Source organism: Myxine glutinosa, chromosome 5, assembly GCF_964187855.1.
Source record: "Myxine glutinosa chromosome 5, kmMyxGlut1.1, whole genome shotgun sequence".
In the NCBI taxonomy this organism is placed as follows: domain Eukaryota; kingdom Metazoa; phylum Chordata; class Myxini; order Myxiniformes; family Myxinidae; genus Myxine; species Myxine glutinosa.
The window spans coordinates 182456326-182468550 of record NC_136265.1 but is presented as its reverse complement, the minus strand read 5'-3'; the positions used below and the strand labels follow the sequence as shown (position 1 = coordinate 182468550).

General features: G+C 42.6%; 1 protein-coding gene across 11 annotated transcripts in view; it reads right to left on the bottom strand.

Moving 5' to 3' along the window:
- The window catches only part of LOC137412527 (uncharacterized), a 149389-nt gene that overhangs the window by 69075 nt on the left and 68089 nt on the right, over window positions 1-12225 (bottom strand). For 7 of the 11 annotated variants that reach the window (XM_078779221.1, XM_078779225.1, XM_078779223.1 and 4 more), the window contains exons 2-6: window positions 6844-6942; window positions 6630-6719; window positions 5404-5543; window positions 5202-5292; window positions 5035-5114 (exon numbers count right to left, since the gene is read on the bottom strand). In XM_078779221.1, the coding sequence (XP_078635347.1) occupies window positions 5035-5114; window positions 5202-5292; window positions 5404-5543; window positions 6630-6710 (392 nt within the window). In that variant the 5' untranslated portion in view covers window positions 6711-6719; window positions 6844-6942. Of the gene's footprint in view, window positions 1-5034; window positions 5115-5201; window positions 5293-5403; window positions 5544-6629; window positions 6720-6843; window positions 6943-12225 lie in introns of those variants that run through there. The other 4 variants (XM_078779226.1, XM_078779229.1, XM_078779222.1 and 1 more) reach the window with 2 other exon arrangements.

The following is a 12225-nucleotide window of genomic DNA, read 5'->3' as shown; positions in this document are numbered from 1 at the left end:
GGTTCTAAAGGGTAACTAATTCTAAAAGGTTCTAAAGGGTAATTCTATAATTCTAAAAGGTTCTAAAGGGTAATTCTATAATTCTAAAAGGTTCTAATGGGTAATCCTATAATTCTAAAGGGTAATAAAAAAGGTAATTCTCCAACTATATATGGTTCAAAAGGTTAAGTCTATAATTATAAAAGGTTCTAAAGGGTAACTCTAATTCTAAAAGGTTTTAAAGAGTAATTCTATAATTCTAAGAGGTTCTAATGGGTAATTCCGTAATTCTAAAAGGTTCTAAAGGGTAATTCTGCAATTCTAAAAGGTTCTAAAGTGTGTGAGTGTGACGAGAGTGAGTGATAGGTTGATGATGGTGAAAATGATGATTGGAAAGCTCTTGGTGAACGTCATCTCGGGATATGCTCCGCAGGTTGGTCGGAGCGATGAAGAGAAGGACAAGTTCTGGTGTGCAATAGAGAAGCTGATGGAAAACGTGAAAGATGAGGAAGTTGTTGTGGTAGGAGGAGACCTGAATGGACATGTGGGAAGGAGTATGGACGGTTTTGAGGGAGTTCATGGGGGGTTACGGATATGGTGTGAGAAATAGAGAAGGTGAAAGGATTTTGGAGTTTGCTGATGGAGCCGATTTGTTGATTTGTAATACTCTGTTCAAGAAAGAGGATAATAAGCTTGTTACATACACCTCAGGTGGGTCGACGACAACCGTTGACTACCTGCTGGTGCGTAGGTGAGATAGGGGGAACCTCTGGGACACAAAGGTGATCCTGGGGGAGGAGGCTGTTTCACAGCACCACTTGGATGTCTGTGACAGAAGGGTGAAAGGTGCGAGGAGAGCTCGGCGGGTGAAGTACCAACCGAGAATGAAGGTGTGGAGGTTGAAAGAGGTGACAGTGAGGGAGGCATCAAAAGAGAGGCTGAGTAGGGTAGAGGATGATGTGGTTGAGCTTGAAAGTGGTTGGATGTCAATGAAAGATAGTCTGTTGGGAGCCATTGGTGAGGTATGTGGATGGACAAAAGGACCACCGAGGCACTCGGAAACATGGTGGTGGGATGATGAAGTTGGAAAGAGGATTGACGAGGAGAGGAAAAAGTTCAAGAAGTGGCAGAAGGCGAAGGGTACGGGAGCAGAAACAGCAGAGCATGAAAGTTGTAAGGCAGCCAAGAAGGCTGCAAAGAAAGAGCAGGAGGCATGGGGGAAAATGTTTGGAGAACGCTTGGATTTGGAAGAGGGTCAGAGAGCGGTATTCAGGATTGCAAAGCAGACAGCGAAAGAGAGGTGTGATGTGATGGGGGTGGGTTTCTTGAAGAATGAAGTGGGACAAATCGTTGTGGACCCAGATGGAATTAAAGGAAGATGGAAGAGATATATGGAAATGCTGTTGAATGCAGAGAATGAATGGGATGGCAACAAAGAGAGTAACCCAGTTTTAGGACCGGCAGAGAAGATAACTGAGAAGGAAGTTGAGGAAGCGATAAAAGCAATGAAGAGTGGAAAAGTGGGAGGGCCGACGGGAGTTGTGGGAGATATGTTGAAGGCAGCAGGAAGTTGGGGTGTGAAGAGAATGACAGAGATCTGTAATCTGGTGGTGAAAGAAGGCCGCATTCCAGTGGATTGGGAACCGAGTACCCTCGTCCCTCTATACAAGGGGAAAGGTGACCCTCTGGACTGTGGCTCGTATCGAGCGATAAAGTTATTGGAGCATGGAATGAAGGTATTGGAAAGGGTGTTGGAGAGGAGAATAAGGAAGAAAGTGAAGATCGACGAAATGCAGTTTGGATTTAAGCCAGGAAGAGGAACGACAGACGCGCTTTTTATTGCAAGGCAGTTGCAGGAGAAGTACATGGAGAAGAGGAAGAAGTTGTTTCTTGGGTTTGTTGATCTGGAGAAACCATTCGATAGGGTTTCACGCGAAGTAGTGACATGGGCATTGAGGAAGTTAGGAGTGGAGGAATGGTTGATCAGAGTCGTGATGGCAATGTACAAAAGAGCGCGCACAGCTGTAAGGACGAAGGACGGGAACAGTGGTGAGTTTGAGGTGAAGGTGGGAGTGCATCAGGGGTCGATACCAAGTCCACTACTATTTGTAACTGTGATGCAGGTGCTGGTTCGGAATGTAAAGGAGGGTTTACCGTGGGAGTTGTTGTATGCAGAAGATCTGGTGTTGATTGTGAAATGTATGGGTGGACTGAAGGAGAAGATGAACAAGTGGAAGGAATGTATGGAGACAAAAGGTCTGAAGGTGATGGCAAGTGGTAAAGCATGTGGTGAGGTGGAAAGAACTGTGAAGTGGCCGTGTGCTGTGTGCAGGAAGGGTGTCGGAGTGAACTCCATTCAATGTACAATGTGCGCTGACTGGGTTCATCAAAAATGTAGTGGTTTGAGAGTGTCATCAACCAGTGTGGCAGCTACATTCAAATGTAAGGTGTGCACAGAAGGAGCTGCAGATGGAGGAAATGTTGAGTTGGATCTTGGAGACGGTGTGAAGCTGGAAGGTGTGAAAACATTTCACTACCTCGGAGACATGCTGAATGGAGAAGGTGGATCAGACTCGGCAACGGTTGCTGGAGTGAGATGTGCATGGAAGAAGTTTCGGGAACTGAGTGGCGTGCTGATGAGGAGGGGAGTGTCGTTGAAGCTGAAGGGAAAGGTGTATGCTGCATGTGTGAGAAGTGTTATGATTTATGGGAGTGAGACATGGGTAATGAACGTAGAGCAGCAACGAAGGCTGGAAAGGGTGGAAATGCGAATGGTTCGGTGGATGTGTGGAGTATCGTTGAGAGAGAGGAAGACAAATGATGAATTGCGAAAGATGATGGGAATAGAGCCTGTGATTGATGCTGTGAAGAGGAACAGGTTGAGATGGTTTGGTCATGTGTTGAGGAAGGAAGAAAGTGACTGGTTGAGAAGAGTGAGGGAAATGAATGTAGAAGGAAGTAGAGGACGGGGAAGACCGAGAAAGACTTGGCTAAAGATGGTGGAAGAAGAAATGCGGGCAAGGGGGTTAACAAGGAGAGATGCAGAAAATAGGGCAAAATGGAGAAGATTGTCATGGGGACCGCAAGGCTAACCCACGCTCTCGCAGGGAAAATGGCCTGAAAATGCATGTTGTTGTTGTTGTTGTTGTTCTAAAAGGTAATTATATAATTCTAAAAGGTTCTAATGGGTAATTATATGATTCTAAAAGGTTCTAATGGGTAATTATATCATTCTAATAGGTTCAAATGGGTAATTCTATGATTGTAAAAGGTTCTAATGGGTAATTATACAATTCTAAAACGGTCTGAACTAAAGGGTAATTATATTATTCCAAGAGGTTCTAAAGGGTAATTCTAAACGGTTCTAAATGGTAATTCTATAATTCTAAAAGGTTCTAATGGGTAATTTTATGATTCTAAAACGGTCTAAAGGGTAATTCTATTATCCTAAGAGGTTCTAAAGGGTCATTCTAAACGGTTCTAAATGGTAATTCTATAATTCTAAATGGTAATTCTGTAATTCTAATGGGTTCTAAAGGGTAATTCTTAAAGGTTGTAAACGTGTAATTCTATAATTCTAAATGGTAATTCTATAATTCTAAAAGGTTCTAAAGGGTAATTCTATAATTCTAAAAGGTTCTAATGGGTAATTCTAAAAGGTTGTAAACGTGTAATTCTATAATTCTAAAAGGTTCTACAGGGTTATTATATAATTCTAAAAGGTTCTAAAGGGTAATTCTATAATTCTAAAAGGTTCTAAAGGGTAATTCTATATTTCTAAAAGGTTCTAAAGGGTAATTCTATCATTCTAAAAGGTTCTAAAGGGTAATTCTGTAATTCTAAAAGGTTCTAAAGGGTAATTCCATAATTCTAAAATGTTCTACAGGGTTATTATATAATTCTAAAAGGTTCTAAAGGGTAATTCTATAGTTCTAAAAGGTTCTACAGGGTAATTCTATAATTCTAAAAGGTTCTAAAGGGTAATTCTATAGTTCTAAAAGGTTCTAAAGGTTAATTCTATAATTCTAAAAGGTTCTACAGGGTCATTCTATAATTCTAAAAGGTTCTACAGGGTTATTATATAATTCTAAAAGGTTCTAAAGGGTAATTCTGTAATTCTAAAAGGTTCTAAAGGGTAATTCTATAATTCTAAAAGGTTCTACAGGGTAATTCTATATTTCTAAAAGGTTCTACAGGGTAATTCTATAGTTCTAAAAGGTTCTACAGGGTAATTCTATAGTTCTAAAAGGTTCTACAGGGTAATTCTATATTTCTAAAAGGTTCTACAGGGTAATTCTATAATTCTAAAAGGTTCTACAGGGTTATTATATAATTCTAAAAGGTTCTAAAGGGTAATTCTATAATTCTAAAAGGTTCTACAGGGTTATTATATAATTCTAAAAGGTTCTAAAGGGTAATTCTATAGTTCTAAAAGGTTCTAAAGGGTAATTCTATAATTCTAAAAGGTTCTACAGGGTAATTCTATAATTCTAAAAGCTTCCAAAGGGTAATTCTATAATTCTATAATTATAACGGGTAATTCTATAATTCTAAAAGGTTCTGAATTGTAATTTTATAATTCTAAAAGCCTCTAATGGGTAATACTATAATTATAAAAGGTTCTCATGGGTAATTCTATAATTCTATTATTGTTATGGTACGATCTTATTTTGTTATGGAACGGGTGCAATACCCAAGAAATGTCGCTTCCTTCCGTTTGAATCATTGTAATCGCTTCAGCCTTCATTATGCCCAGCACGACATTTATCAACATTTTGAGGATGAACCAATCAGCGATTTTGCGATCTCTCGATCTGTTATTTTAGCGTATTTCTCATTCTTTGTAGTTATGAAAACATTCAAGAATAAAAGATACTTCTTTTAAAATGCGTACGACTTCACTCTATAGTACTTTTAAGTGTATCATTTTGTACACATTTAAATGGGCAGCCATTTTTTCCCCGTGCCATCTCTACATATGGAGTACAATAGTATTACATGATTATGCACATATATGTATACACTAATCCCAGGTACACATCCCCACTCTCGTACCAGTGTTGCACCTCCATGTGCTGGAAACAACCAGGCAGGTACCGAAAATTCTTCACAACCAAGTAGAACTCGCACTTGTTCTGGAACACAGGAGGGCATTAAGGCCTAACTGAGGACATGGTGTTGACATCACAAGCAGCAGATTCGATTTGTGGACAATGTCTTACCAGTTCCTTATGTAAATCCAGGTCAGTATAAAACTCCCGAATGAGAATTGCTTTGCCTTTAATGTGCTCCATATGCAACTCCTCCTCGGTGCTAGGGTGTGTGAAAAATGGAACATCATGAAGGTTTGCAGTTAAGCAAGTGAGCCATACTGACTTCGGGATAACGATAAAATCATAGGGAGGAGACAAAGCAGGCACCAACTTGTAGAAATGATTCAGTGCAGGTTTGGTGATTATGGCCTTGACACTGACGTTGCAATCCGAAGCGCAAACAATCCTACTGTCCTGCGACACGTCGCCATGCAGAAGGCCTCCTGGGCAAGGGAAGTCCGCAGGGAAAACCTGGGATCGGTTGTGGTGGAAACAGCATGTGTGTGGAGATGGTCAAATATAAACATAAACACAGTAGTCAGGTTCACTATGTTTTTTCGTTCAAAATCATGGTAGATTAGCAAACCTATACATTTTTGGAAACGTTATTACATGGAAAATCTGAAAATCAATGTTTACATTTGCCAATTCCGACCAATTCGATTCGACCAATTCGACCAATCGACCAATTCCATTCGACCATTCGACCATTCGACCAATTCGATCGATTCGATTCGATCGACCATTCGACCAATTCGATTTGCCAATCAATTTGACCGACCTTTGCTTGTGTGGAACGGACTGTGAAAACGATGCGGACTATATTGTCGGATACGACACACAGGACAGTGATGACGAACTCTAAATGGCATATTCTGTAATCGTGTATGTTTGATGCCATTGACTGCCTGTGTATATTTTGTCATTAACTGCCTGTGTAGATGTGAAGTTATACTGACTGCATGTGTATATATGATTTTGCTGACTGCCTGTGTATGTTTGGTGATATGAATTATTGTGACACATTTTGATGTTATTAACTGCCTGTACAAAATGATAACATGTATTTGATTATGCAACTTATCGCGAATATAAAGACAGTATTTTGCAATTCAAAACCTTTGATTCGTGTCTTACCATTCCCCATAGCACTAATTTGATACTTTCATTGGATTCCTTGTCCCTGAAAATATAGGTTTAGTATATTTTTAAAAGTTTTTAGGGTAATTAGAGGCAGAAATAGAACAAAATATGTATTTTACAGTGGCCATTTTGAAAATCCAAAATGGCCGCCATACAGGTATCTCTCCAAATGTAAACATTGATTTTTAGGTTCCTTATGCTATAACCTTTCCAAAAATGTATAGGTTTGCTAATCTACCATGATTTTGAACGAAATATAATTTATTGACATAGTGAACCTGACTACAGCTTGAAAGTCTTTAAACTTGATGGCACGATTGTACTTTGAAATACAAGTCAGGTAGGGCGTTGGGGCTTCTCTGTTCAAGCGCTTGGTGACACAGAGCGATGAAGATGAGACCTCGGTTCACGTACCTCGAAGATGTAGGCGATCCATCCCATGTCAAAGTAACATCCTGGTGATAAAATTGCCGCGGTAATCCAGGGCTTCTCCATCGCAAATCTCTGGTGATCAAGATGATCGATCCAAAGGGTTAGTAACATCATAGTTGACCAAGAGGCACCGGATGTCGCAACTCGCAGAGAACCCGAATCGACAAAAAATCATGACCAAAGCACAGGTACTCACATCGTAGGTTCAGGTTGGGATCACACGTGCCGCGTTAGTTCGACCGTGATGAAACATCTCGACGTGCATGAGATGCTGCATTTCGAAGCTCTCCACCTGCTGGAAGAGTTAAAATCTGACAAAGCCTCTTCCTTGGTTTCCCGCAGATGAAACAATTTCCCTACGTTGGGTTGGATTTGTGGGATGACCTTGTTCGTGATTTGCCCTTTGACCCACTATTAGAAGTGGCATCAATAGTTTCTGGAACGTGCTGTTTAATCCGCCCGAGTTTTTCTTTGTGAGTAAATGTTGAAAAGCAGTCGTTATGCCACTTTGCTCCGTATTCTTCGAGTTTCTCAATAACCGACACTTTTTTCGATCATCATCTTTTCAGATGGTTGCTGCATCATGTACTGCACTTGCTCCTTCTCAGCTTGCCTGTTTTTGTTTTTACTCACTCTCACACAAAATGCGCTTTGATCAATCAATGGATGTTCTAGCCTAAGCGTTCTAACAACAGAAGAATGCGTGCTCTGAAACAATTGCAGAAACATCACCAATAATTGAGTCTTGTGGTTTAAATTGTCCTAAAAATCAGTTCAAGCCAGGAAAAGATCGTTTCATATAAAAATTGGTTTCCCCCTTCAAACTTTCACCTACCCCATTTTCCAAGAAAAATTTCCCCTTCCCCCAAGTAAGAAATATCGTTCAAAACATTAAGTATGATAAAAGAAAGTAGTTGCAACAAAAACCTCGATAAAAACTGCCATTGTGACTTGAACATTGGCATAAAAACGGTATATTTAGTCGTTTCTGGTATGACATCATCAAAGGGCCAAAACCACACACGGCTACACCTTTTTGGAAGGCATCCACCAAAAATGATGTTCTGAGGCGACACTGCTGCACGAAAGCATGTCAAACTAAAGTAGCCAGGACCGGATGGCGAACCCAAAAAAATCCAGTTTGCCTTTTGGACGAGAGAGGGTATGGACGGATTTGGACTAAACTTGGTGGACAGGGGGTGTGCCAAGGACAAAATGATTCGATTTTTGCGAAGATCCGGATTTGGATATTGGAATTTATTAATTTTCCCGAGTGTTTTCACCATTGAGAGATGGGGCCAAAAACGATATAATCGCACGATGTGGACAACAAGCCATTCCATGTCAAATCATCAAAGAATCTGCCGTCATCTCTCAGATTTTTGTAAAACTTTGGGAACCAATTGGGACCCATGAAAAACGGCAAGAACTCAAATATTTTTGCTAACAGCCTCTTAATTAGTGAGATACAGACTAACGAACTTTGGACTAATTAGCGCGACGTCGCGAATTCAAATGGCCATATCTCTAAAAGTATAACACCTAGAGAGCTGGTTTTGGTGTCATTTTAAAGGTATTTTCATGCCCTATAAATTTGTCTGGGCAACATTTTCCTACCTCCAATCACAAAAAAGTTATCACAAAATATAAACTTCAATCGTGAATCCAAACAAAAAAGTATCCTTCTAATTTCCTCAAATTCATCCCAGATGTACCTTATGATGTCAAGAAGCTTCCACATAAATTTTGTGATGGGCACTCCAATAGTTTCTGAGATATGAGCAATAATGTACATGTACGTATGGCATATAGGTTCGAAAATCAGCATTTGTAATGTATTATACAATCAATAAGTGAGTTCAAGTACACAGTGTTCACTAACCTGACTTAGGTTCACTAACCAGTGTCACCGATTTTCTTGGTTTTGGATTTCACATATTTATCTGCAGCAAGTCTCTTTTTTGGAATAGGTGATTCTCCAATCAATCCCAAAGACTCATTCAGTGTATTCAGTTCCATTTCAGGAGAATGAAATTCAAACTCCCCTGACCTGCCTGGTATTGGTGATGCACCTCCACCATCATTGTCCTCACTACTGCTAATAGCGCTGCTGGTCACTGGTAATGGTATTTCACTCTGAGTCTCTACCACACCTGGTTGTCTTTTTGCCAGTTTCTTACGACACTGGGTACAGATTTTCTGTGCACTTTGCAGTTTGAGGCTTGGATGAGCGGCTATGGCTTTTTGGCTAACAGCTCTCAAGCCAGACGACTTTGGTTTTTCATGAGCTCCAAAGGGATTGCAGCAGGATTTCTGCTTCAAGATGAACTTTTCCTTGGCAGTCGTCATTTTTCTGCAGCTCCTTCAGAAGTGAACTGCCAATTTCTGTTGGTGGCAGGCCTAAGCATTACACTAAGCCAACTTGGACTTTCCCTGGGGATCTTAGACTGTGAAAGTTGCATCACCTCGACTTACCCACATGGGAAATCCCAGTTGGAATTCCCCAGATGAGAATTCCCCTCAGGCCCAGTTGAAAATGAAAGTATATGATACTTCAAAGCAATTGATGGTTGTTCCCTGTGTTCCCTGTCATGGCTAGGTTAGAATGATTGTATAATACATTACAAATGCTGATTTTCGAACCTATATGCCATACGTACATGTACATTATTGCTCATATCTCAGAAACTATTGGAGTGCCCATCACAAAACTTATGTGGAAGCTTCTTGACATCATAAGGTACATCTGGGATGAATTTGAGGAAATTTGAAGGATACATTTTTTTGGGATTCACGATTGAAGTTTATATTTTGTGATAACTTTTTTGTGATTGGAGGTAGGAAAATGTTGCCCGGACAAATTTATAGGGCATGAAAATACCTTTAAAATGACACCAAAACCAGCTCTCTAGGTGTTATACTTTTAGAGATATGGCCATTTGAATTCGCGACATCGCGCTAATTAGTCCAAAGTTCGTTAACCTGTATCTCACTAATTAAGAGGCTGTTAGCAAAAATATTTGAGTTCTAGCTGTTTTTCATGGGTCCCAATTGGTTCCCAAAGTTTTACAAAAATCTGAGAGATGACGGCAGATTCTTTGATGATTTGACATGGAATGACACATCTCAGCAAGGCACACATCAATGTGGCATGACATCTCAGCTCATAAAACACCCAAATTGGGCTTCTTCCAACCAAATACCCCAAATGATTGTACCTCAACTGGTGTACACAACACACTTCACCGGCGTATCATGTCATGGAACACATTCACCTGCACAGCACACACCGATCAGCTTATGTGGCCCAACATACCACCAGGTAATCGCATGGCATGTATCAATCATCTTATGTGGCCCAATCTCCCACCCAGTAATCACACAGCACACATCAATCAGCTGATGTGGCCCAACCTCCCACCACGTAATCGCATGGGACACCTCAATCAGCTTATGTGGCCCAACCTCCCACCAAGTAATCGCATGGGACACATCAATCAGCTTATGTGGCCAAACCTCCGACCACGTAATCGCATGGGACACATTGATCAGCTTATGTGGCCCAACCTCCCACCATGTAATCGCATGGGACACAACAATCAGCTTATGTGGCCCAACGTCCCACCACATAATCGCATGGGACACATCAATCACCTTATGTGGCCCGACCTCCATCAAACAGCTTATGTGGCCCAACCTCCATCAATCGGCTTATGTGGCCCGACCTCCCACCAGGTAATCGCATGGCACACACCGATCAGCTTATGTGGCCCAACCTCCCACCACGTGATCGCATGGGACACATCAATCAGCTTATATGGACCAACCTCCATCAATCATCTTATGTTGCCCGACCTCCATCAATCAGCGAACGTGGCCCGACCTCCAATCAATCAGCGAATGTGGCCCGACCTCCAATCAATCAGCGAATGTGGCCCGACCTCCATCAATCAGCGAATGTGGCCCGACCTCCATCAATCAGCTTATGTGGCCCGACCTCCATCAATCAGCTTATGTGGCCCGACCTCCATCAATCAGCTTATGTGGCCCGAGCTCCATCAATCAGCTTATGTGGCCCGACCTCCATCAATCAGCTTATGTGGCCCGACCTCCATCAATCAGCTTATGTGGCCCGACCTCCATCAATCAGCTTATGTGGCCCGACCTCCATCAATCAGCTTATGTGGCCCGACCTCCATCAATCAGCTTATGCGGCCCGACCTCCATCAATCAGCTTATGTGGCCCGACCTCCATCAATCAGCTTATGTGGCCCGACCTCCATCAATCCGCTTATGTGGCCCGACCTCCATCAATCAGCTTATGTGGCCCGACCTCCATCAATCAGCTTATGTGGCCCGACCTCCATCAATCAGCTTATGTGGCCCGACCTACATCAATCAGCTTATGTGGCCCGACCTACATCAATCCGCTTATGTGGCCCGACCTCCATCAATCAGCTTATGTGGCCCGACCTCCATAAATCAGCTTATGTGGCCCGACCTCCATCAATCAGCTTATGTGGCCCGACCTCCATCAATCAGCTTATGTGGCCCGACCTCCATCAATCAGCTTATGTGGCCCGACCTCCATCAATCAGCTTATGTGGCCCAACCTCCATCAATCAGCTTATGTGGCCCGACCTCCATCAATCAGCTTATGTGGCCCGACCTCCATCAATCAGCTTATGTGGCCCGACCTCCATCAATCAGCTTATGTGGCCCGACCTCCATCAATCAGCTTATGTGGCCCGACCTCCATCAATCAGCTGATGTGGCCCGACCTACATCAATCAGCGTATGTGGCCCGACCTCCATCAATCAGCTTATGTGGCCCGACCTCCATCAATCAGCTTATGTGGCCCGACCTCAATCAATCAGCTTATGTGGCCCGACCTCCATCAATCAGCTTATGTGGCCCGACCTCCATCAATCAGCTTATGTGGCCCGACCTCCATCAATCAGCTTATGTGGCCCGACCTCCATCAATCAGCTTATGTGGCCCGACCTCCATCAATCAGCTTATGTGGCCCGACCTCCATCAATCAGCTTATGTGGCCCGACCTCCGTCAATCAGGTTATGTGGCCCGACCTCCGTCAATCAGCTTATGTGGCCCGACCTCCGTCAATCAGCTTATGTGGCCCGACCTCCATCAATCAGCTTATGTGGCCCGACCTCCATCAATCAGCTCATGTGGCCCGACCTCCATCAATCAGCTCATGTGGCCCGACCTCCATCAATCAGCTAATGTGGCCCGACCTCCATCAATCAGCTTATGTGGCCCGACCTCCATCAATCAGCTTATCAATCAGCCGAGCGTCTGAAGTCTCCAGGCGGTGTTTGGTACGACCCAATGCAGACAGCAGAGCCGACTTAAAATGTCTCGTCTCAAATGGTCGGCGTACTCCGCAAAGTAAGATCAGACGGGCGAAGACCCATGACGCGAGTTGCTATCATTATTTGGGTAGTTGGTTCACAACATTCGAAACGACCATCAACCGTTTACAATCCACGAGGGTCCAACATGCCCAACAGTGAACACTTTAACAACGGAACAATCCATAAGCAAGATACTCACAC